Source organism: Brienomyrus brachyistius, chromosome 3, assembly GCF_023856365.1.
Source record: "Brienomyrus brachyistius isolate T26 chromosome 3, BBRACH_0.4, whole genome shotgun sequence".
In the NCBI taxonomy this organism is placed as follows: Eukaryota; Metazoa; Chordata; class Actinopteri; order Osteoglossiformes; family Mormyridae; genus Brienomyrus; species Brienomyrus brachyistius.
Genome location: NC_064535.1, coordinates 6,104,547 through 6,129,977, shown reverse-complemented (window position 1 = coordinate 6,129,977; position 25,431 = coordinate 6,104,547). Strand labels below are relative to the sequence as shown.

At 52.0% G+C, this 25,431-nt stretch overlaps 1 protein-coding gene across 1 annotated transcript; it reads left to right on the top strand.

The window, feature by feature from the left end:
• Nucleotides 1–270: 270 nt before the first annotated feature.
• LOC125738338 (protein jagged-1b-like) lies at nt 271–24,668 on the top strand. The gene is given in 30 exon segments (XM_049007194.1): nt 271–649; nt 1,038–1,343; nt 8,905–8,962; nt 10,972–11,223; nt 11,898–11,958; nt 13,556–13,686; nt 13,836–13,955; nt 14,673–14,786; nt 14,940–15,050; nt 15,507–15,584; nt 15,587–15,619; nt 16,089–16,135; nt 16,747–16,920; nt 17,019–17,169; nt 17,615–17,779; nt 18,525–18,550; nt 18,552–18,639; nt 18,732–18,845; nt 18,974–19,087; nt 19,177–19,293; nt 19,780–19,807; nt 20,044–20,129; nt 20,587–20,628; nt 20,631–20,696; nt 20,848–20,957; nt 21,043–21,279; nt 21,800–21,931; nt 22,021–22,171; nt 23,192–23,485; nt 23,488–24,668. Coding segments are annotated over 30 exon segments (3,639 nt in total). The 5' UTR covers nt 271–577; the 3' UTR covers nt 23,649–24,668.
• The last annotated feature ends 763 nt before the right edge of the window (nt 24,669–25,431 follow it).

Genomic DNA, 25,431 nt, shown 5'->3' with positions numbered 1-25,431 from the left:
CCAAAGAATTTACCCTAAAGCGGATAAGTGGAAAACATACACGTAGGTTAACGGTCACGGGGCAAGACGCCCGGGATAGAGTCCACAGTAATGAATCATAATGAACGTTTCAGGCACATTCACAATTTCACTGTCTTCCGTTCTCGACAAGCTTATCCAGTGTCCGCACTGCAAAATAAGGGGATTCGGGGAGGGGTGGGGCTCCGATAGGAGCACCGCCTCTGCTCATGAATATTAATCAGACGCGCACGTTACCGCCCCCAGCTCCCTGAACTTGCTGTATAGATGGAACAGCCAGTCGCTCGCAGAAGGTGCTTTCTTAGAGCGGCTCTATTATTGTTTCGCAGCTGATTAGGAAAGAACAATAAAAAACAGTGGTGATAATTGCACCCGCAAATAATAATACAACCACGAGAAAAGGAGGCAGGGTACTTTGGGCACTTTGCATTTGAAATCTCCGATCTTTTCAAGAAGTGTTTTTCTCCACCCGTGCATGTTCAGATCGGAGGAGTATATTAGAGCCGTGAGTCGGCCAGACTTCTAGTTACAAAGCGAGCGGTAACACCAAAAAGGAGGCATGATTTTAAGACGGAGTTCGGTTTTTGCTACTTTCTCCGTACATGCGTTTTTGCTTTGCCTATGGACACAGGTAGCTATGTGGATATTTTTAATACGAATGATCTCTTATGTAAAAAAAAAGGATTCTTACATGGTTTTTGGTCTAATACTGGAGAACAAACAGATGAAAATGAGTAATGTATAATGCAGACTGTACCTGATTGATGGCATTGTTTATGTTTTGTAAGGCGGTGTCTCTAATTTTTAGTAATTTAAGTGCTAAGAATGAGTTGATAGTTTTCCATTGATCCAGCCTTTTCCTAAGGACCGTCCTCAGCAAGCTGGACTCGCATGACAATTACACATTGCTGGCCAGTTATTAGTCACAGCTTGTACCGGGTGTTTTATTAAAGTTTGCAACTGAGATTTTTTATATTGTTTTGTCGCTTGCCGCTGTTAATTGCATTTCTTTATAACAGGTGTCGGACGCATCGGGACACTTCGAGTTGCAGATCCTGTCCATGCAGAACGTGAACGGGAAGCTGCTGAGCGGCCAGTGCTGCGACGGCCTTAGGGGTGCGTCGGATCGGAGATGCACCAGAGACGAGTGTGACACGTACTTTAAAGTGTGCCTCAAGGAATACCAGTCCAGGGTTGTGACGGCCGGGCCTTGCAGCTTCGGTACTGGATCTACGCCTGTCATCGGAGGGAATACATTTTCTTTGAAGAGCACAATGAGGAAAGAGAAATCTAGGATTGTATTGCCTTTCAGTTTTGCGTGGCCGGTAAGTGGGATGTCTTCCGTATAATCCACACGCATTTAAAGCTTCGTTGAAATTTCTGTGTGTTTTGCACGATAATGGTATTTTAACAGACACATATGCGAGTCCACGTGGTAGTTCATGCTGAGTTGTTCATAAGCATCTGACCGTCCGAGCTTTAGGAAGCGGCTTTTCAGTGTCATGTGGTTAAATATGCTAAACAAATTTGCAAGCTAGATCCTCTCAGCTTGATTTCCACGTCGCTGTCAAGCTGTTTCTGCCTTGTTTTGGCAAGACGCTGTTACAGTCCGCGGAGCAAGTTATAAACCACTTTCACGATCGCTGCCTTATCGTATAATAGACTCTATATTTTTATATCTGCGCCAGTCATTGCAATCACAAGTAGGGTTTTGCATCTCCATTATTCATTTATCCCCGTCCTTGGCATACAAAGCTCCGTAGTCAAATGTCACATAATACTGTAAATATTTTCTTTTCTTCTTGATCACTTGTGCAGACGGATTTGATTGAGTCTCATTCCTGGTTGTTTAGATTGCATTTTCTTGATATATTTTTTTCCGGTTTCATAACTGTTAATATTGTCAAAGGAGTACGAGCCGGTGTCGTCTCAGACTTTGCGGTGGTGTGTAGTATTTCAGAGCGGAGGAACAGGCAGAGAATGAGGGTCAAGTAACTGGTGGCCTCGGCCAAATGCCACAGCGGACAGCGGCCAAACCAGTGTCTCCCAGCACTGCATTATGAACAATCTATATAGATTTATCCCGTTTGAAACTCCGTGCATTATACAGCCTTGCAGTATTGATCATTTATCGCAATAGTCTTGACGGTCTTTCTTGAATTTTCTTTGCTGGGGCCGTGCGAAGTATATCTCGCAAGAATAAAGCGTTAGGGTGTATGTATGCAAGCACAATAAACGGGTATTTATGCTATAGCTTAATAATTGCAGAGCAGTAGCTTTTTAAAGAATCTGGAGAAGTTTATACAATTCACCTGCCGAGGACGGGTAATATTGTGTGTGCTAGACGAAGGAAACTATTTACTTGCCTAATAAAGTGTTGAATATTTACCGATAATCGCTGATAATGTCTAAGAAATGCGCTTTGTTTTAAGCGTGTAGACGGCCACAAATACACAGGATTTTAAAGCGAGGTTTTAAAGTGAGGTTGGGTTTCGGAGCAGGGCTTGGGTTAATGTTTTACGATATTTCTGCAGGCTTGACCCCGATCTGCCTGGCAGTCCGTTTACCAGTGAAATTGTATTCCGGGATGTTTTCTTTTGCTCCCTATCAAAGGTATCAGACACTTAGGGGGTTGTTTCAAAACCACCGTAATGGAGGCAATAAAACACCTGGCTTATCTGCCCGCTGCGGTTACATATAGTGCCGCCGAGAATCGCACAAACGTGCACTTTGAATCTGTAACTTTCTGTCCGATTCGACGGCAAATTAAAGTCAGCAGAACCCAGCCCTGAACTGGCAGCCGGCTCCAGTCCGTGTTCTGTCCTCCCTTTAACCTTAACCACACGGCCGCAGCCGTGAAGTAAAAATAGACTATTGAATTTGTCATGTCACAACTTTATGTCGGTGTCAAACTCATTTGTAATGTTATATACGTACTTAGACCCCCACATACGCCGACCCCCGCTTTTCAACCGCAAAACTTCTCATGGTTTATGAATTTCTAATATTGTGGTTTAAATTAAAGGTCCCTATTATATTTATTGAAAGGCTGCACTTAAACAGGCATTTCTGTTCAGGATTATTAATTAATTTACCACTGCAGCCATCGAAGGGATTAACTGATGAAAAGCAAGATTCCTGGCAGTGGTGTCATGTTATTCAAAGACTGTATGTATCCCTAGTAACTAGTTTTAAAATGATTTAATTACCATCACCACCGCAGATTTGCGCCAACAGTTGTTCGTCAAAAGGACAAGGTTAATCAGATGCTGTCATCTCGCATACTTGTCTTTTAATGTGTTTCCCACGTAGACATTTCAGCGCAAAGCGGGCTGTTAAATCTGCGCCGTTCCGAAAGCGAAAGCAGCCGCTCTCACTGGGAAACGGAGACGGCAGCTGGACTAAACTTCGCCGGTTCAGAAGAGCACTTTCCAGGAAGCAGTGAAAGTTTTCCTCTGCCATATTAGATTCGGGCGCTTGGGTTGGCCTCGTTCTTTACGCATTTGGAGATACCAGCCAGTAAATGGGATCGTACGATAAGAGTCTATTTGCCGTGTAATGACCTAGCAGAAGCTGGTTGGCATCCTGGATGAAAAGTGGAATGTTGCTGGGAGACACTGGCAGTGTCCTGACGGTGAGACCTTGGGTCACTGTTTAGTGAGACATGCAACAGTGCAATGAGATTAGAGCTTTTATGTGAGATATTTATACATGTATATATGTAAATATATACTCATGTAGACTTTGGGTGTACACTCATTAGCTGTATCATTAAACATGTGATGTTTCACCCCAATATGTTGGTGATCAGCACTAGATGATGATCTTTATAAATGATTTTGCCTGATGAGATGTTTTGATCTCATTGTAGGTTAAGCAAAGACACTTTCGTTACCTGCTGTTTCTGCACAGATGTCTCTGTGCCACCTAGTTTTATCAAACAGCAGTAATTTCAGGGTTGAGAACTTTATGCCGCTGTGAATTCTGGGTAAAGCGTATCCCCTTCCCCCCCCCCCCACATTACACTTCAGGAAAGATGATTGACTGTTGAGTCGGGCGTGTGGTTGGATATCGGTTCATCAAAGGGCACGGCAGTCCTCTCAGTCCTGCTGAAGGAGCACGCCTGACCGGACCTGAGGCATTCCTCTCTCCCTGAGCTGGTCTCCCGTAGCACCTATTGTGTCTCATGGGGCAGGTAGACGTTACGAGGTGAGGGGCCATTACAATGCCAATTCCCGCATGGATAAACCGCCCCCTCCCCCTTGTGGTGTTGCCCGGCAGCACGTGTGAGCTTGGGAGGGGGGCTGGGGGGTTCGGGGTAGGTTTTGGCTCTGTGCTGCCAGATTTTTTGAAAGCGGCCACCCAAACAGGGCACCATTAACCAGGAACAAAGGCAAGCAGACCGGCTGAGGCCAGGATTATGGTGCATAATGAGGCATAATGGTCCAACAATACAGCCTGAGCAGACGGCGACAGCAAGTGGCAGTGAACTCAGCAGAAATGGACTCGGAGGCAAACCGGTGCTACTCCACTCAGGCCCAGGTTGTGCGTTAGGGTCACAGTCTCCCCAGTTAGCTGCACACACCAGTGTTCTCTGTTAAACTGGAGTGACAGTGTGTGGTGGACAGTCAGGGAACTTCAGCTGCTGGGGGCACTGGCGCCTTAAGCAGTGACAGTGACATGTTGGTTCCTTGTGACAGGCTGGGATGTTTGCAGTTAAGTCCACATTGAAACAGGAAAGAGGTTCTTATGGAACAAGCGTAATTGTTTTTCTGTGCGGAGTTTCAAAGAGCAAAATTTGTTGCTGCTGCAGACTTGACTGGAAGGACATCTTACCTCTAGCTTGACACGCTGGGGCTCATTCTGGCCGACACAGATGTTCTGGATTTAAGTGGGCAGACTGATATCTTTAGTTAACAAAATCAATTTGGGGGTGGGATACTTTCCCCCCCAGGGCCTGAGATGAGTGAAGTGTTCATAAATAGAGTTTTATTCACTCTGCCTCTGGGAGAGATTTCTGGGGTTTAATGAGATGGGGGCATCTTAGTTTTCCTTAGTGGGGGCAGGCAGATGAGTGTCCAGAGGTCTGTTATCGTGGCAGCCCCCCCCCCCCCAGCCACCCACCCCCCAGCCTTATTGGGAAGTTTGAGACAGACATAAGTATGAGCTGGTTTCTCTAATCTCATCCCAGGTTTCCACAGACGCCTCGCGGAAAATGGGGCTGTACCTCCCATTACTCTGAAGGCAAAGGTCACTGGGGGCACAGCCCACAGCAAGGGTGGGGGGGGGGAGTCTCAGCCCTTCCTGTCAGAGATCAGGTATTCAGGTGGATGGGGCCTTGTAGGGGGAGCAGCCTTTAAGGGTCTTTCTGTGCTGCTGTGATGTAATAATACTGTACGTCTCACTTGCGTTTTATGAAGGCAGAAAGAATGCGTGTAAAAATGCCTGTTTTACTGTGGACACCCCGTTAGGATGAGCGAAACATCAAGCCTTACTGCTTCGAATGCTCTGAGGCGGTTATAAGAGAAAAACGCACATGTTAAAAAAATATGGACTGTCCCCTGTTCTGGTGGGGGGGCGTGGGAGGGCATTCTCCAGCGTTCACTGGGAGCGGTAGAAGCCCTTGTTAGCCTCCGTTGGAGATGCTTAGGCTTGGTTTGGCAACCGTTCAAACAACTGACGGGTTCAGCAGAATCCTGGGAAAAGTGAACCTGGCAGGTGAAAGGTCATCGTCACTGATAACCAGATCGTGAATTATGGGGTGAGATTAATTGGATCAAGCCCCGAGCTCAGCCCTAACAGGCTTTTTTAGACAGGAATCCTGTTTGAGAGAGAAGAATAAACAAATGCTTTGTGAGACGCGGCATGAGCCGACTCGGAGGGGGGGGGAGCGCCAGCCGCCCTCCCCAGGTGTGGGGCATGCGGGCTGTCTCTCTGGACACAGGCCCTCGCTGCCGGCCGTGTCCCGGCTTGCCCAACGAGCTCCCTCTCATTTGCGGCACTTTCTCAGTTACCGGTGAGGGGAAACCATGCCGTCCTCGGGGGTGTCGCGCGTGTGTCCGGGCTGCTTTCCAGCTCAGGAAGTGGGGGTCGGGAAGATGTGCAGGAGAGGCAGGAACGCCGGCAGGGAGAGACGCAATGACGGCTGGGATTTGTTTATCTTTTCCAAAACTTTATCGTACTGGAGAAGCAAAGATAGGTACGCTTATGCTTTTCCATCTAAGGATTACATGTTTGGGCATTCCCAGGTCCTGGTATTTGACAGTTGGGAGTGATCTGGGTCCCTTGGATAATTTTAACCAGAGACCTGGGATCAGGATCAGAATCAGGATCAGGATCAGGCCGGATCCTCGCCACGGTCACATGTGGCTCCTCCACTGCGTTTTCTGGAGCATTCTGCCGCTAGTGGGGGTCAGTGTAAATGTGATAAGTAGGTGGGCCGAGACTGCACAGGGCAGAGCTCGACACACACCAAAAGCACAACCCCCCCACCATGTAGACCACCCCCCCCCCCCACTTTACCCGTCACCTGATACTGGTGAGAGCCTCACCGGCCTGAGGAGGGACAAAGCGTTTCTAAGAGGACGGGAGATAAAGAGCGCCGCCCAGTGGCCTGACCTGTCATGGCACTCATTAAGTGCACTACAATGCATATATGTTTTTACTCATTTAGCAAACGCTCTACTACAAAGCAATGTGCATTTTGTTTTGTTTTGAGAAAGCAGGTCCAGACAGTCCCTGCGGGTGAAGCACTTTGCTCAAGGGCCCAATGGTGAAATTATTTGGTGAAATCATTTGTTTTCACACACCTATACACTGTCAGACTCCTCACACACAAAGACACATGTGCGTGCTCACAGCTGCATTAGCCGGAGAGCTAATTAACGATTCTTAATCCTGTTCCAACATAACTGACAGCAAAGAAAACATTTTGACATTGTTTTTTAATTGTCCCCATGGCTTCTGTTTCCAAGGATTCACTCTCCAGGGACATTTCCTTAAAAGATCTCCTCCCCCCGGCCAGCCATGTGCCAGAATCGATAGTCATGCTGCGCTCTGCCAAGAAGGCAGACGTTATCAAACCTTTCGACTTTCTTTGGCACCCGAGCGCGGGGGGGGGTGAGCAGGGGTGTGGGAAGATAGGAATCCTGGAGGCGCAAGACAATAACAGGAGTTACCTTCCTGGCAAACACCTGCGCTGCTGCCTGCTGGGATGAGACTCCTGTCTGGGATTCCTGTCAGGGACTCCCATTTGGGACTGGTCTGAGATTCCTGTCTGGGACTCCTGTCTGGGACTCCTGTCTGGGACTCCTGTCTGGGACTCTTGTCTGGGACTCCTGTTGGGGACTCTTGTCTGGGACTCCTGTTGGGGACTCTTGTCTGGGACTCCTGTTAGGGACTCCTGTCTGGGACTCCTGTCTGGGACTCCCATTTGGGACTGGTCTGAGATTCCTGTCTGGGACTCCTGTCTGGGACTCCTGTCTGGGACTCCTGTCTGGGACTCTTGTCTGGGACTCCTGTTGGGGACTCTTGTCTGGGACTCCTGTTGGGGACTCTTGTCTGGGACTCCTGTCTGGGACTCCCGTTTGGGACTGGTCTGAGATTCCTGTCTGGGACTCCTGTTTGGGACTCCTGTTTGGGACTCCTGTCTGGGACTCCTGTCTGGGACTCCCATTTGGGACTGGTCTGAGATTCCTGTTTGGGACTCCTGTTTGGGACTCCTGTTTGGGATTCTTGTCTGGGACTCCTGTCTGGGACTGGTCTGGGATTCCTGTCTGGGATTCCTGTCAGGGACTCCTGTTGGGGACTCTTGTCTGGGACTCCTGTTAGGGACTCCTGTCTGGGACTGGTCTGAGATTCCTTTTTGGAATTCCTGTCTGGGACTCCTGTCTGGGACTCCTGTCTGGGACTCCCGTTTGGGACTCCCGTTTGGGACTCCCGTTTGGGATTCTTGTCTGGGACTCCCGTTAGGGACTCCCGTTAGGGACTCCTGTCTGGGACTCCCGTCTGGGACTCCCGTCTGGGACTCCCGTTAGGGACTCCTGTCTGGGATTCTTGTCTGGGACTCCTGTCTGGGACTCCTGTCTGGGACTCCTGTCTGGGATTCTTGTCTGGGACTCCTGTCTGGGACTCCTGTCTGGGACTCCCGTTAGGGACTCCTGTCTGGGACTCCTGTCTGGGATTCTTGTCTGGGACTCCTGTCTGGGACTCCCGTTAGGGACTCCTGTCTGGGACTCCTGTTCCTGGCTGTTCCTGAATGAAGCACCGCCATTGTGGGTCACGCTGAGTGATGTGCTGAAATTGACCTGGATTGGAGGGAGGGAATGATGGCAAACGAAGGAAGGAACGACGGAATGAAGTAAAATCCAAAATATGTTTTTATTTTTTTCTTTTCTTAAGAATCAAGTTGTTCCAAAGGATCTAAGACATTGTTTTCAGTTTTAACGCTGTTACGTCACTGTGTCGGGCGATGTTTAATAAGATTTTTATCTTTTGTTTCCGATAAGACGCCTCTTAAAGGTGTCATGGAGATGTACCCTTTACTGTACACAGCAACATGTTTCCCCCGGCAACAATACTGCGATTTATGTAGAATTAGCTGTCATCTGAGGCACGCAAAATTCACCTGGGAGCGTCTGACATGGAAATTTTGCAACAGATATAGTCCTACTGCATATGACAGTGATTGAAGCTGTTTACTAAGATCCTTTACTTTGATCTTGGACTCTCAGAATCCAGTGGCCTTGGTGCCAATAATCAGAGGGGCAGAGTAATCAGTTTAATCACGTAAACCTTCCGGGCCTCAGCAATCCTCTCCACCGCGCAGTTCTGTGTATCTACAGGGCCTGATTAACTGATTGCTCCTGTGTTTCCTGTCTTCCCCAGAGGGCCTACACATTGATTTTGGAAGCCCTGGACTACAATAACAGCAGCAGTGGAAGCAGTAAGTACCAATACCCCCCCCCCCCCCCAGACTGTGGCTGATTCCATGTAACGGGGACCCCTCTTCTCCACACAGAGATTTAGTGCGTAAAATGGGTCAGTGGGGTTTTTGTGTAATATAGAACCAAATCAACTACAGGAACTGATATGTGGGTCCCAGAGGTGTTGGGGGGGGGGCTGAGATTGGCATACTGAGCCTTTCAGGTCAAAGATAGAAATGGAAGTTTACCCCCAACCCCCTCCCCCCCCCCGCCGGGTTGGAGGCCTGTGTCTCAGAGCATGCTGATAGACTGACAGGTGCTCCTGACAGAGAGAGAGCAAGCAGGGTACAGGCGGATCAGGGATTGCAGGGGGGGGGGGGGGCACATGGGGTCGTATACCTATGAAAATGTTTTTATATACTTGATGACTAATAGCAGGTGAGGTTGGGGGGGTCACGCGATGGGGTTACCTGATCCGTGAAGCGCAGTTATGCGTGTGAATAGGACCCGGTCTGTACCCACACGCACACACAAACCCATGTCCGGGTCTGTCGCCAGGATCAAGATCCGGAGCCTAGACAGACCTGCGGGCTATGGGATCCTTAGGGTGGGGACTGGCGACAGATGGGGGCAGGTAGGACTGGAGCGAGTTCAGCAGGCAGTGTGCCTATGACGCCCTTTCAAGACAGGCCATTAGGCACCTGGTGTCAAAACTGGCAGCGTGCAGTGAACCCCCTACCCCCCCTGGCCTGGCTTGTAAAGAACACCTCTCCCAGCCCCCCACCACCAACGCTGCGGCAGGGAAAAGTCATATCACGGAATCTGATGTAGATATTGGAAAAAAAGTGGGCAGTCCCGGTTATGCCGAGGTCAAAGGTTGTTCCTTTCAGCTCGTTCTCGCTTCCTGTCTGTAAAGATAAGCATACCACGGATTGATCAAATATTGACTTTGATTTTTTCCCCCCTCCTTTAACCCTCTGTGGCACGGTTAAGGGAAGCAAAGTCTAGCTAAAGCCGTGGCGAGGGCAATCCGGCGAAGAAATGGGAGCCCAGAGTCTGCCATACTTTGTTTACCTAGAGTGGCGAAACGGGGGCGGCTTCCATGGCTCCTCCCACTGGCGTGATGCCAGCATGACGCCGGCACGGTGTTGCGAAACATTTCCATCGCAGCCCGACCTCCGTGCCCCCCAGGCCTTACTCTGACCGGATCTGTTGCTCGCAGAGTGAGTCTTTTTAGCAGACGACCCCTAACCCGCTCTGCTGATTTCCGGAGATTTCACAGCAAGGCCTGGAATATTCCGTCTGTTAAGCAGCACGCCTCAAGCCCACAGCAGCAGGTCATATGAGCTCGCAAAGTTGCCCCAGTCACACACCGCAGCCCAACAGCGAAATGCCGCAGAGAACCTCGGCATTCCTGACTAACATGAAACATCATTATCTCCCCGTGTTTCTCTCCCCCCCCCCCAGTGCTGGCTGCATGAGGCTCCTTCCTGCCATCAGGGGTGGGGCCACAGGGGCACTGGTCCCAGCTGAAAGCTGATTGGCCCCTTCCCCTGTCACTCATCAATTCAAACCATATCATTGGCTGATGATGAGTTTGCCCCCTCTGTGTGAATTGTAGAATTGTCCCTGATTGTGAAGAGTTTGGATTTGGGGGGGGGGGATAGTGTAACAACGCATTGAGATGAAAAGGTCCCAAAGGAGAACCAGGCATCATAGTCCTACTAGACTTGTCCTGTCTCTTACACTAATGGGCTCCAGGAGGGCCCTTGCCTGGGTGTGATACTGAGGGGAAGGGCAGCTTACTGTGAGTATTGGTACTGCTGGTGTGGCTGTTGAAGGTGGGAGGGGAGCCTGGAAGCCAGTGGGATCAAACATCCACCATCCGTAACCCATGTTGACTGTGGGGGGGGCAGGGTTTATTAGATTCAAACATTCTATGATTGGGCATATGCTAGCTAATTGGCATCCAGGTAACCTAATGAGACCCTTAGTCTCAGGAGTCGCCATCTCCCCTCTGATTGCTCAGATTCCGAGGTCATCGAGAGGACGTCCATCTCAGGCATGATCAACCCCAGCCCAGACTGGCAGACCCTGAAGCACAATGGGCTCGTGGCCCAGTTCGAGTACCAGATCCGGGTCACTTGCGACGAGCACTACTACGGATTCGGCTGCAACAAGTTCTGTCGGCCACGGGACGAGTTCTTCGGGCATTACACCTGTGACAACAACGGCAACAAGACCTGCCTGGAGGGCTGGTCCGGACCTGAGTGCAACAAAGGTATGGAGCTTAACAGTGCACCTGTGCTGGAGGATCTACTTTATGATGGTGTGAAGTAAGGACCAGGTGGGAGGGATGCAAGGCATTCAAGTACTGCCAGTGTGACCTCTGACCCCATTGTGACATCATGTTTTCTGCATATCAGTGGTCTCTGTCATGGGTGCTCGATGTCTGGGGCCTAACTGGTGGATTTGGGGCAGCAGAACAGCACCAGGCCCGACCACACCATAGCAGACAGTTACTGCACATATAAATTTAGGACAATTTCTTACCATTCCAGTGGGAGGGTTGAGGTCTGCCATGGGGGTGGAGGTGCAGGGGGATGGGCGCTCGGGGCCAGTTGGTGGCATACTGATGCTGAGTGTCTCCCTCTCTCCTCTCCTCCCTGTCTCTCTCCTTCTTCCCACTCTCTCCTCTCCTCCCCGTCTCTCTCCTTCTTCCCGCTCTCTCCTCTCCTCCGTCTCTCTCCTTCTTCCCAAACTCTCCTCTCCTCCCTGTCTCTCTCCTTCTTCCCAAACTCTCCTCTCCTCCCTGTCTCTCTCCTTCTTCCCACTCTCTCCTCTCCTCCCCGTCTCTCTCCTTCTTCCCGCTCTCTCCTCTCCTCCGTCTCTCTCCTTCTTCCCAAACTCTCCTCTCCTCCCTGTCTCTCTCCTTCTTTCCTTCTCCCACTCTAGCGATCTGTCGACAGGGCTGCAGTGCGGAGCACGGGTCCTGCAAAGTACCGGGAGGCTGTACGTAAGTGACCGGCACTGGGGAAGGGGGCTGGGATCATATGCTTTGCTTGAATTTGGGCCATAGATTTAACACGCGTGGAGGAGCCTGGTCAGGTCTACTTACTCTCCCTATCGAAATTCGTGTGACCAGCAGCAGGCGGGACCCTGAAGTGTCCGAATCTGAGTGACTCTGCATTACTGTACATGGCAAACCAGAGAGACAAATGGGACGGACACAGACATATTTGAAAGCGAGATTAGCGTGCCCCCCCCCCCCTTCGCTCCAGCACGCCAAAACCCCAGGGTGCTGAGAGCTTAATGGCGTGGACGGAATCCTGTCAGAAGACATTGACAGACCCTCCATTTCCCTGAGTGGCTTTGATGTTACTCCCATGCAAGAAACAATAGAAACCTGAACACCCCCCCACCCTGCCCCAGGGTGTAGCCGCCTTCCCGGATCTGCCCTCAGAGGTTTTTACTCAATTAGCACACAGTCTGGAGTTACGGCTGAGCCTGGGCGCTCACTCCACTGTTTCCTGCTGTACTTGCAGCCCGATGGGGCTGGTTTTATCTCAGCTTTGTGTTGAACTCTACTTGACGTGCTGTGTTTGGCCTGAGATGCGTATCAGGGGGGTGTTGGGTCTAACCCCCCCCCCGTGGCACAGATTTGGACAGACAGCTTTCCCTTTTTTGCCTTGACCCCCACACGGACTCTGGTCTGGGATGAGAGCTTGATGGCGCCTTGGAAGGCATGGTGGGGGGGGGGGGGGAGGCCGTGGGGGGAGGACAACACTCTCACAGGAGTCCCCCCCCCATTATCGGCAAGCAAACATTTGCTTTCGTCTTTTTACATTTCAGAGACTGATACTGATAAAAACGTTTGGTCTTTGTTGGAGGGGGGGTGTGCATCCCTCCCTCCACCTCGGTCTGAATCCTGGAATCTCCACTTCTCTGCCGTGCTGAAGTTTTCCCATCGAGCGCCATATTTTAGGCGACTCCCCCAAACCGCAGCCTTTGGTGTCTTTGGCGTAAGGCAGGCCTGCTATCTCATTACTCTGCATTTTAAGGGCTGCAGCTATCAGTGGGAGATTTTTAAATGCATTTTATTGTGGTCTGGAAGTTGTCAGCAGTCAGGGCTAAGGGGTGCTCCTCTTTCCAAGCTGGGGGGGGCTGAGGAGGGAGAAGGAAATCTTGTAGGATTTGGGGGAGCAAAATAAAAAAAAATAAGACAAAGAAGACAAAACAAAAAAAACACAAAGTAGCATGAGTGCAGTAACAGAACGGGGGGGGGGGGGGGGGGGGCAGGCTGACAGTGCCGTGTCAGAGGAGCGCTGAGCTGCACGCAAACATCAGCCCCACTGGAATCACTCATTTCTGGATTTGTGGGTTGACACTCTAGTTTTTTACTTAGTTTTTTTTCCCCTGTTATTGTCGCTCTTCCACGTCGCACAAATTCCAACAGGGATCGTTTTCTTTGTCAAAAAAAACATTCCGCATCAGCGTAGTAGTATCCGGGTTTGCCTGCTTTTAACAAAAAGAAGGGGAAGAATGTGGGGAGGGGGAGAATATGGGGACTTGAACCCCCCCCCCAGGAACACTAAGCGTGTCTCGTTCTGCAGGTGCCTGTATGGCTGGCAAGGCCAGTACTGCGACAGGTGCATCCCGCACCCGGGCTGCGTCTACGGCGGCTGCGTGGAGCCCTGGCAGTGCCTCTGCGACACCAACTGGGGCGGCCAGCTGTGCGACAAAGGTGGGCTTCCACCCCCCACCCCCACCCCCATGCGTCAGTTACACAGATCCAGCACGTCTTCCCCATCCCAGCCACATTGGGTCCAAATTCCGGAAACCGTACTGTGTCTACTCTTGCTGAATTTAATCTCTACCCTTCACCCCCCCCAGATTTGAATTATTGCGGCACCCACCAGCCCTGTCTGAATGGGGGCACGTGCAGCAACACGGGGCCGGACAAGTACCAGTGCTCCTGCCGCGAAGGGTACTCCGGGGTCAACTGTGAGAGGGGTACGCACCTCCGCCTGCAGGGCACTGCTGCATCCTATTCGTGTGTGCATGTGCGCCCCCCCCAGACCATCTTTACACCCCATATTTCACACCTTTAACATCTGTGCAGCATTTTACAGAATCATACCATTTTCATAAATCCCATCCCAACTGGCCAGTTACTGAGTGTTCGTGTTAATAAAAGGCATGTTAATAGTCAGACCCTGCTGAGGCGTCCCAGTGAGAGGAGGACCTCACTGAGAACCGCTGAGGGCGGAGCTTTAAGGTCACTACATCACCCTGATGGTCACTGACTCACCGCTGACACGTGCAGTTCCCTATAAAAGGGGCGGCCCCTATGTGACACGCCAAGCTTACCGCTGGGGTGTCAGGGAAGGTAGCGCTCTGTATGGAGGAGTGCAGGGGCGTGCGGAGGGCGTGACCCTCCCCACCGCCAGTGACATCCCCTGGGACCAGTGATGGCCTGTCACAGGAATGCATGGGAATTCCTGCAGGAAAATTAGATGATTGGATATGTATCCTGGGGTCGGGGGGGGGCTATTTATTACTCCCTACCACCTACTCTGTTGCTTAGGTTACTTTTTTTTTGGGGGGGGGGGAGTCTGTACCATTGCGGGCCAAACCACTAGTGCTGGGGGTCGGGGGGGTTCCTGCAGGGAGTAGGACTGAAGGCCTGATCTTGATCTCCTTCTACCCCCCCCCCCCCCACATACACAGCGGAGCACGCCTGTCTGTCCAGCCCCTGTGCCAGCGGCGGCAGCTGCCAGGAGACCAGCTCCGGGTTCGAGTGCCAGTGCACGCCTGGTTGGACAGGTGCCACCTGCACCATCGGTAAGAGCCCATCCACCAAATACTGCAATTAATTAAATTACCAGTAATTTCATCACTCGCCATTTGCATTTATTTTTCCTCGAAAGCTCAGTTCCTTCACTGCCACGCCCCCTGCTGGCCAGTTAACCGGAATACTTTGGCTCCGCCTTTCAGATGTGGATGAGTGCGATCCAAACCCTTGCAGTCACGGCACCTGTCAGGACCTGGTCAACGGGTTCAAGTGTACCTGCCCTCCGCAGTGGACCGGGAAGACCTGTCGGATTGGTGAGCTCCCCCTCCCCTACCCCCGTCAGCTCCAGTCAGCCAGAATGCGCGTCAGGAGGGTGGGGGGGAGGGGAGCGGGGGGGGCAGGAAGTGGGCCTCACCTCAGGAGAGGTTCCGGACTGGGAATGCAGGAACCACTCCTCACTCAGCAGACCCACAGCAGTGTTGTAGCGGGGAGACCCTGGATCTGACCCCCCCCCTCCCCAGACACACACTGAAATCTCCTAACCCAGGAACCTGCCGCCTCACACGCTCCCCCCTGCCGCCCCTGTAGCTCTGTAGCTGCGAGGTGTTTTCCTCTCTCCCTCTCTGTGTGCGCTCACCCCCCGAGGGCACGCTTTTCCCCCCCAAGGAGCAGGCCCCACATTCAAGCCGCGCCTCGGCTCCTTCCTATCCTCTACTAACATCTGCTCCCGTGTTTCCTCCCCCTAACCCCCCCACCACACCCACAAAAAGACGCCAACGAATGCGAAAACCGGCCCTGTGTCAACGCCAACTCCTGCCGCAACCTGATTGGAGGATACTTCTGCGAGTGCATCCCGGCTGGACGGGAGAGAACTGTGACACCAGTGAGTGCAGTCATGACTTTGGGAATTTCGTGGGGGGGGGGGGGGGGGCGGGGGGTGTTCAGATTACGATCCAGCCACAGCATTAAGCCAAGAAGTAAATATTCTAGGGAGTAGGCTGTCTGGAATGAAAATGTGCGTCTTTATCACGTCTTTAGTCCATTTTGATGTGGGGGGGGGGTCAGCTTTTGATAAACACTGGTTCTAATAATCGTGTGAATTCGCCTGGGCTGCAAGGACCTGCTCTGCTTTTCCCAACCCATGGCGGGAATTGGGGGGGGGGGGGGGGGGTGGGGGACTTTATCTAAAGGGAAAGTGCAGCAGGAAATCGAACAAAGGCTGTATCGGGGCAGCTTGGTTGACGGAGTTGATTTCAGAGGTGTATCCTGGTGCGTGCAGGTTGGGGGGGGCTATAGGCGAGGGGGGTGGGGACCTGTGCTGTGACTCATGTGAATTGTCCCATGCTTTGCAGACATTGATGACTGTCAGGGACAATGTCAGAACGGGGGCTCCTGCAAGGTAAGTGTGCCTGACATCATCGCATCAAGCGCTAGCCCTGCCCCCTACCAGCCCCGCCCCTACCAGCCCCGCCCCCTACCAGCCCCGCCCCCTACCAGCCCCCGCCCCTACCAGCCCCGCCCCTACCAGCCCCGCCCCCTACCAGCCCCGCCCCTACCAGCCCCGCCCCCTACCAGCCCCGCCCCCTACCCGCCCCTACTCATCCTAGCCCTGCACCATCTTAGTCCCGCCCCTCCTGAATCCATCGTTAACGAGCAATTTAAAAATAGCGCAATTTAAAAATAGCAATCACAAGCATATCTTACACGATCAAATGTGTGCAAAGCAGAGATTTTACCCCCCTCCCCTCCAATTAGAAGCCCGTATAAATGAAAAATGAGCTGGCATGGAAGAAATGGGCAGGGGGGCGGGGGGGCTTAACTGCAAGGGATGAAGTCACAACAATACAGTCCTGTCCTGGGCTCCTGCCAGGAAAATCTTTGCTAATTATTTTGCAGTTGCGCCCTATTTTTTTTAAAAACCTTTCAGTATCCTGACATCAAACGCCAGCATTCACCCCCCTCCCCTGCAGTCCCGCACCCTCCCATCCGTTGTCTTGTTCCCCCCCCCAGGACCTGGTTAACGGCTACCGCTGCATCTGTCCGGCGGGCTACACCGGGGAGCACTGCGAGGTGGACATCGACGAGTGCGCCAGTGCCCCCTGCCTCAACGGCGGCCGTTGCCGTGACGACGTCGGCGGCTTCCAGTGCCTCTGCCCAGCTGGCTTCTCTGGCAGCCTGTGCCAGGTGAGCCCCGCCGAAATCCGCTCTCTGTCGCCCCCTACAGCACCAGCCATTCCCATGTTTTGCGTCTGTCTGCTCTGAACCCTCCCGTTCTTCCCCAGCTTGACGTAGATTACTGCGAGCCGAACCCCTGCCAGAGCGGCGCTCAGTGCTTCAACCTCGCCTCGGACTACTTCTGCAAGTGTCCCGAGGACTACGAGGGCAAGAACTGCTCCCATCTGAAGGACCACTGTCGTACCACGTCCTGCCAGGGTGAGGCGTTCTTCCTGCATCTCTGTAACCCAATTCTTGCACCCCTCCCCAGCCACTCTGGGGGCTCGTTAGCAGCGGCATTCGTTTCATGTTTCCCTCACCCTAGCCCAAAGCCCGCGCAGTGTGTGTTCCCCTGATTAATCACTGTGGTTTTTCCTTCACTGCACTGCTCTGCAATGGCCAGAGGTCAAAGTGGCCACAGAGCCACAGATCGTGCCAGGGCCACCCTCTGCTTGGCAGGGGCCATGCCCCCCCCCTTCTCCAACGATTACACAAGGAGAAAAACCAATTTTAGGCTAATTTTTTTAAATAAGAAAATTATTAAAAGTGCAGTAGAAGAATTTAGGCACACTACAGACGGTTGGAGATGGCATACACAGGGTCTAGAGATGTCCGCTTGTGTCACCTATGCCTTAATATTGCCCCTGCCTCCCCCTCCCCCCAGTGATTGACAGCTGCACGGTTGCGGTGCCCTCCAACAGCACCCCAGAGGGTGTGCGCTATATCTCCTCCAATGTGTGCGGCCCCCACGGCCGCTGCCGCAGCCAACCTGGGGGCCAATTCAGCTGCGAGTGCCAAGAGGGCTTCACCGGCACCTACTGCCATGAGAGTAAGGATCCAAGGGTTGGGGGAAATCTCTGTTGTACCTTTGGATAATTTTGTTTTGTTGAACCTTTAAATTTGCCACTGTAAAAACTGGTAGAATGTTCAGACGTCAGTCTGTTATACCTTTGGCATGAAAGTTATGTCAGTAATAATACACTCGGACCACAGCTTTGTGGTTACGGTCACACATGGTGAACCATATGCCCAGCGAGGGAGTGTAGATGCAGCCTGACTGAGACGGACTGCTGTGGGCCTGCGTCTGTCCCTGATGTCCCTGCGACGGGCCTGCAGGGTGTTCTCCAAGCTACCTGGGAGGGGTTTGATGATGACTCTGTTTAAAGGACGTGGGGGATAGGGAAGGGTTAGGATGGGGGATAGGTTATCTCCTCTGGATGAAATGGATTTGTCCGTGGTCTGTCTAAGATCCTAGACATTCTGTTTGGGAATTTTGGCATCAGATGGGCAAGGGGGCCAAACCCCCCTCACGATCTTTCATAAAAAGTTGGTGTGCTGACACGTGGTGCAGGACGCTGAGATTCAGGAGGCCTGGTGGGTAGAGATGTGCCACTGTGGGTGGGGGGGATACTCCGTGGTTACACCCCAGCAGGGTGCTGACTCACCTTATTGCCTCAGTGGCGTAAGAGAAGCGTGTCGTTTTTCATAGAAGTAAAGGGAGGGGGAACCTGCACATATCTGGGCATGTATCCAGCCCCTGTCACATCTATATGACTCCCCCCATCTGCCTGCAGACATCAACGACTGCGAGAGCAACCCTGTGTCGCAATGGGGGCACGTGCATCGACAAGGTCAGTGGCTACCAGTGCATCTGCAGCGACGGCTGGGAGGCCCGCCAGTGCGAGATCAGTGAGTGTTTCCCAACCAATCGGACGCAGCGGGGGGCAGAGAATAAATGCAAGCAACCAATCAGCATCATTTGTTTACCGCCACCCTATCAGATATCGACGACTGCCGAGTGAAGCCGTGTCACAACAGGGGGACATGCAGGGACCTGGTGAACGACTTCTACTGCGAGTGCAGAAACGGTTGGAAAGGGAAGACCTGTCACTCACGTGAGTCCCACCGTGCCTGTGTGTGGGTACATGGAGGTGTATGCTGCAGGCTGCTCATGTGACCATCATGTGACCATCATGTGACCATCATGTGACCATCATGTGACTTACACCCCCCCCCCTTTCAGGTGAAAGTCAGTGTGATGCAGCAACCTGCAAGAACGGAGGAACCTGCAGCGACGAGGGCGACACCTTTAAGTGCATATGTGCCCCTGGCTGGGAGGGCACCTCGTGTAACTCAGGTCAGACCCCCTGGATGATATGGGGGGGGGGGGGTATTCTTTTACATGTGGGGGGAGATTTTATTAATGGATTCTGCACTGCTTTGCAGCCACCAACAGCAGCTGCCTCCCCAGCCCCTGCGAGAACGGGGCCACCTGCATCGTCAATGGCGACGCCTTCACCTGTGTCTGCAAGGAGGGCTGGGAGGGGCCCACCTGCACCCAGAGTGAGTCTCACTCCGCCGCCCCCCCCCCCCCCCCCCCCAGGTTTTGGGTAACGGGCCAGGAGTGGAAATGGGAAACGACGCCGTCGGAGCAGCACCTCTCGTGCCCTCAGGCTCTTGATACCAGTTCCTGGTATCAAACTAAGGCTGATCTGGAGGGGGGAAAAAAATTCAGAAAAGTGAAAACAGCTGTTGAGCCCTCATTCCCCCCCCCCAGCTCGGCATTCCTAACCTCAGCAGAAAACAGCCTGTTCTCCCGCTGCCCCGCCGCTGAGGTGCCATTTCTCCCCAGCACCCGTGCGTGTCCCACGACACTCGGCTGGCAGCATTTTCCCCGGGTCGTACCTGCATGCGTCTGGGTGTGGCGCCCAAAGTGGGGCTGCTGTGCCTGTACAGTCAAGCTCCAACACGCTGCTGTTTTGCTTTCTGACCGCCTTACATGCATTAGCCTATAACAGTAATAATAATGAAATACTTTCCATCTTGCAGATACCAATGACTGCAATCCACACCCTTGGTAAGTCCCTTTAAAATTCTTTGACAGAAATGAGCTCTAGTAAACAACTCCCTCCAATGCCCCCCCCTCCCCTCCCTCCAGATGAGTTGTTGCAGCTTGCGTAAAATGGCATCAGCAGTAATTAGTCGTAATTAAAGATCGAGTCTGATGGTTAAGCGGGTGAAAATTCAGACTAGGCCAAGCCCAGCTGAGAGTGGGGGGGGTGACAGACGCTGACCCCAGTACCCTTTCCGCAGCTACAACAACGGAACCTGCGTGGACGGGGACAACTGGTACCGCTGCGAGTGCAGCCCGGGATTCGCTGGCCCAGATTGCCGTATAAGTGAGTATCCCACCCCGCGAATGCACGCCCCCCACTGGCTGACCTCAACGTGATGCCTGTTGGTCAGAGCTTAAGGGAAGCAGATCCCCCACCCCCCCACCCCCCACAACCACCTTACACTCCTCAGCTGAGAAAAATGTGTCACGCTACTTTACTCCAGTTTCTTTACGTCGATCGGAAAAACTAAACTTAACTGAGAAACTGATTAAAGAAGTCTAACTGTTTCTGTCCCCTGTATGCCTGAGTCTCCTGTGCGTGTGAGCGTGGGGGCCCCCTGTTGCCCGTCATTAGAAACACGATTTATTTTTTTTACCTCACTGTTTGGCATTCGGTTTCAATGAGAAACAATACAAGTATAACTCGTTAGCTGCTCACTCTCTGTCCCGTGAACGGGGGCACTGGGGGTGTGGCTGAATGCAGATGCCTGACCGTGGATTTTATTTCTGCTTTCGCCCAGATATCAACGAGTGCCAGTCATCCTGCGCTTACGGCTCCACCTGCGTGATGAGATTAACAGCTTCCGCTGCCTGTGTCCGGCCAGCAGGGCGGGGCTCACGTGCCAGGAGGGTAAGGAGACAGTCGTCGTGCGGCACATGAGGGGACCAGGGCACCTTTCTACTTACATTCACTGATTCGGAAAAGGGTGGCGAGGGTAAATTTCCCAAGAGAAGACTGGGTTTACCAACGGCATCACAGACGACCCCCCACTTTGTTGCAGTCACCGGCCAGGACTGTGTCGTCGGCAGCCGAATGATACCCGACGGGACCAGGTGGGACGAGGACTGCAACATCTGTCAGTGTCACAACGGAAAGGTCACCTGCACCAAGGTATGTGCCCCGCCCTCACCCCCAAGTCCACTCCTAACCACACTCTGCCACTCCAATGTCTGAAGCTCCCCCCTGTGGCCAGCAGGTTTGGTGCGGTCCCAAGTCGTGTCAGCTGAATGGGAAAGGCCCGGGGGACTGCAGCCCTGGTCAGACCTGCCTGCCCATTAAGGAGGACCACTGCTTTGTGAAGCCGTGTCCCGGGCAGGGGGAGTGCTGGCCCTCAGACGGGCTGCCCCTCCAGGCCCAATGCCACGCAGGCACCTACCTGGAGAGCAGCTGCACCTACATCACCTTCACTTTCAACAAGGAGAACATGCCGCAGGTGAGCGTTGTTTGCGTCGTCAAAAGACTCCGCTTCTCTGCACAGACTTTTCCCCCACCCCGAAGAATTCCTAAGCAATTATCCAAAACACTTAGTCCAAAACAATGCAATACGTCAAACCTTACATGAAGTTAACCTGAGTTCAAACTGTAAACTTTATACCAGCCAATGAAAATGTTCCCTCCCTCTATTGTGAGAGTGGACAGTGACTGATTTGCTTGCTAGTGGCTCTTCTCTGCAGGGGTGTATACAGGGGGCAGGGCCACGCTGCCCTAGCTGAAAGCCGATTGGCCCCCAGAGCCCCATTAATGTTCCTCACCAATTCAAAACATAACACTGGCCAATGATATGGATGTCCTCTCTGGAAGACTTAAGGCCTCCAATGTCTCCTAACTCCTGGGTCTCTTGAAGCAGTAAAAAAAATAAAATAAAAAGTAATAGACTGTGCCGAAAACTCTTTGAGGTGGGCAAGCGTGGAGATCTGGAATCTTCCACTGACGTGTTCTCTCCCGTCTCCCAGGGCGTAACTGTGGGGCACATCTGCGGGGGGCTGCGCCGCCTCTGTGTGGCAAGGAACTTCTCGGCAGACCATGCGGTGTTCATCACGTGCGAGCCGTCCCTGAGCGCCAGCAATGAGATCCACGTAACCATAGTGCGTACCCGCTCTGCGCCGATCCCACCGCAGCCCCCACACCACACATGCCGGATCAACCCTCCTTAATGCTCCGCCTTCTGTCTCAGTCCACAGATGAGCGCAGATCAGACACGCTTTCCATGAAGGCGATCACCGATAATATCATCGACCTGGTCAGCAAGCGGGGCGGAAACAGCACCCTCATGGCGGCCATAGCGGGGGTGCGAGTACAGCAGAGGCCCCCCCTGATCAAAACCGGTGAGGCTGCATATTCACAGGGGGGTGTATGTATGTGTGTGTGGGGGGGGGGGTGGGGGTGCTGGCTGTGTGAGAGGCATGAGCTGGCATGAAGCGCGAAGGGGGTGGGATCTTTGGACTCCAGCCTGGACACCAGTTTCCACATAGAGCTGTCATCTCAGAACTGTGAGTGTCAGGTACCATGGAAAGTTCCAGCATGGGTGTCTGGGTCAGAGGGGGTGGGGGGCAGTTTGGGGGGTGGGGGTCCTACTCCCAACTCCTTGCAAAAATCACACAATTAGATCATTTGTACTTGTACTGGGGTCCGGAGGTCAACTTTATGGTTGCCTGTGACTGTAATACTGAGGATTGTTTTTTGCCGGTGCCAAGAGCTGATTGGCTTAGGAGCGTCGACCTCACCCCCCCCCCCCATTACACATTAGCGCTCCCTCTGTTATTTTTGGGAATCACTTCCTTCTTCGTCCCGTATAGAAAAAACATGGTCATGCCGTGACTTGACTGCTGAGGATCCGGTACAAGACGAGCCTGGGGGGGGTGGTGGGGGCTGTAAATGGGGATCGGGGCTCGCCAAGTGATCCATGGGAAGGATTCTGACACGATTATTTTCCAGCTTCACAACACCGGGTGTGGATCCTTAGAGACGTAACAGGCTTCTTACAGGAGCAATGCGGAGGCTTTGGAGCGCAGCGGGGGGGGGGGGGGGGGGGGGGCATGTCCCCGATAACGCGGAGCTTTGCGGGTCCCCCCTCCACCCATGACGCTTTCAGACCCCATACCGTGCCTTTCTGACACATAGCCATGAGGCAGATGATTGTCTTGTCTTCTACACTTGTTCAGCACATAATTAATAATTAACATAATTAATAAAACGTAATTAATTGTACAAGCCAGTTACTTGACAGCAGACAAACATAAAGAAAGAATCTCCAAAGTAAAATGAAAGAAATTTAAGATGGTATCTATTTCAGTTTTTTTTTATTATTAATTAACGTCGGGCATCTTCCTTTCCCCCCCGGCCAGACTACCTGATCCCGCTGCTGAGCTCAGTCTTCATCGTGGTTTGGATCGTGGCTCTGGTCGTGCCGTTCCTGTGGTGCTTGCGGCGGTGGCGGCAGAAGCAGGGCAGCCACGGCGGCTCGGCGGGCATGGCGCCGGCCGAGGGCGGGGCCACCAACAACGTGCGCGAGCAGCTCAACCAGATCAAGAACCCCATCGAGAAGCACGTGGCGCCCAGCGCCAAGGACTACGGCGGCAAAAACACCATCGTCGCCAAAATCAGGACACAGAACACGGAGGCAGAGGAGGAGGAGATGGAGAGCACCTACAACGGGCCCGGTTTGCCAAGCAGCCCGTCTACACGCTCGTCGACAGAGAGGACAAGGCCACGCCCACCAAGAACCCAAACTGGACAAACAAACAGGACAACAGAAACTTAGAAACAGCACACAGCCTGAACCGAATGGAATATATTGTATAGCAGAAATGTGAGGTTGCCATGCAACCGGGCTCCGTTTCACATTTTTTATTTTGGTGGGGTGGGGGTGGGGGTGGGCGGGGGGCGGGGCTATGAGTTCGTAGTCCTTAAACTGTTGTCATATTTTGACTCGAAGGTTATTATTTACATAGAATCCCTATGTTAATTTAAGTCTCGACAAGTTGACTCACACTGGCAGTGTCTGTGGTCAACTGGGAAGGAGCAGGTGCTGCATGTCGCACCTATGCAGAACTAGATCCAGGAGCCCTGCGTATTAAACGCCACCCCCCCCACACTCCCCGGATGCCTGGACGGTAATCGTGGGCTCCATCCGAGGATTTCCTTAAATCACAATCCAAAAGTTTGCAAAAATGGTCTTAAGTATTATTATTTTTTAAGAATACAACACACACAAAACAACAAACAGGGCAGTCGGATCGCGGTGGTTTTTGAGCAACTAGTTCTGTATTTGAAAGTGCCTTTGCAGCTCCGTACCACAACGATGTCAAAAAGAAAAGGTTTATTATTTATTATTTTTATTTTAAATTCTTGGGGAGGGCTGGGTCGATGTCAGCGGTCGCTGTCGAAATGAAGAATTTAAAGTGTCAATTTAGAACGCTGTATAGATATGTACATTTTTTTAATTAATCATTGTGTATATTTGATTTATTAACTTAATAATCAGGAGCCTTAAGACACCATTCCCTTTCTATTTAAACGTATCGTCTAGATTTGAAGGTTTTGATGGCTTTTCTGAGCTGACGACTTTCTATATTTTTGGTGACAATTGTTCCGTGTTTCATAAATGCCAAAATCTGAAGTGCTCTAGAAAGAATAGTTTATTTTTAACAATAGATCGGGCATTTTTGTGCCTGTAAAAAAAGAATGTTTTGTACAAATGTCAGACGTAACGAGTTCAGAAGTATCCTTTTCTGCCAGGACATCTTTAATTAAGGCGCGCTAGAAAAGGGGGGGGGCATATTGTCTTGCTGCTTGGGTTTTTGCCAAACATGGGGGTGTTCCTGATGGTTATAAGGACAAAAAAAACGAGAGCAAAGGCTTTATAATGACCAGAGGATAACGACAAATCTGCCTATGTAGTACGTAGTAACCTTTAGGACAAATCTCTCAATGCATACATGCTATGATTTAGAGTAACGTGATAAGCTAGCCTCTGAATACTTGAACAGTAGGAAGGCATCGGGGAAGCTGCAGAAAGCGAGACACAAGGCCCCGCCTCCAATAACAGGAGTTTGTGCTTTTGCTGTCCGCGGTTTTCTGTTTTTTCGAGGCTTTAAAAAGCATGTCCGCTTTCGTTAACCCTGGAGATTGCAGAGTGTACTTTGGACTTTGCCGTCGGACTTGAGGACAGACTTTTGAGGTGTTGTACCTGGCAATTTTTTTTTAAAAAGTTGTATTTATAAATATTTTGTATGAAAAGAGGTGGAAAGTTTCTTTGAAGTGATCCTGTCTTTCATGCTCGAGGTAAACGGACAGACAACGGTGACCACGTACCAAGGTGTCACTGTCGTTGGACACATGAGTCGTTCCTTCCCCGCTGAAGATTACGCGAGCATGTGGAGATGTTTAGAAGGGGCATGCAGGGAGGGGGGGGGAGATGTGCGTGGGAGCGGCCGATCGTCTTCACAGACAAAGGGTGTGAGGTCATCGTAGGCGATCTTGTGGCGAGTCACATGAGAATGGGCTTCTGCACCCCCCCCCCCCCCGCCCATCCCTCCAGCCACAAGGACAGGGCCTCATCCGAGACACAGAGCTAGCAGGAAGG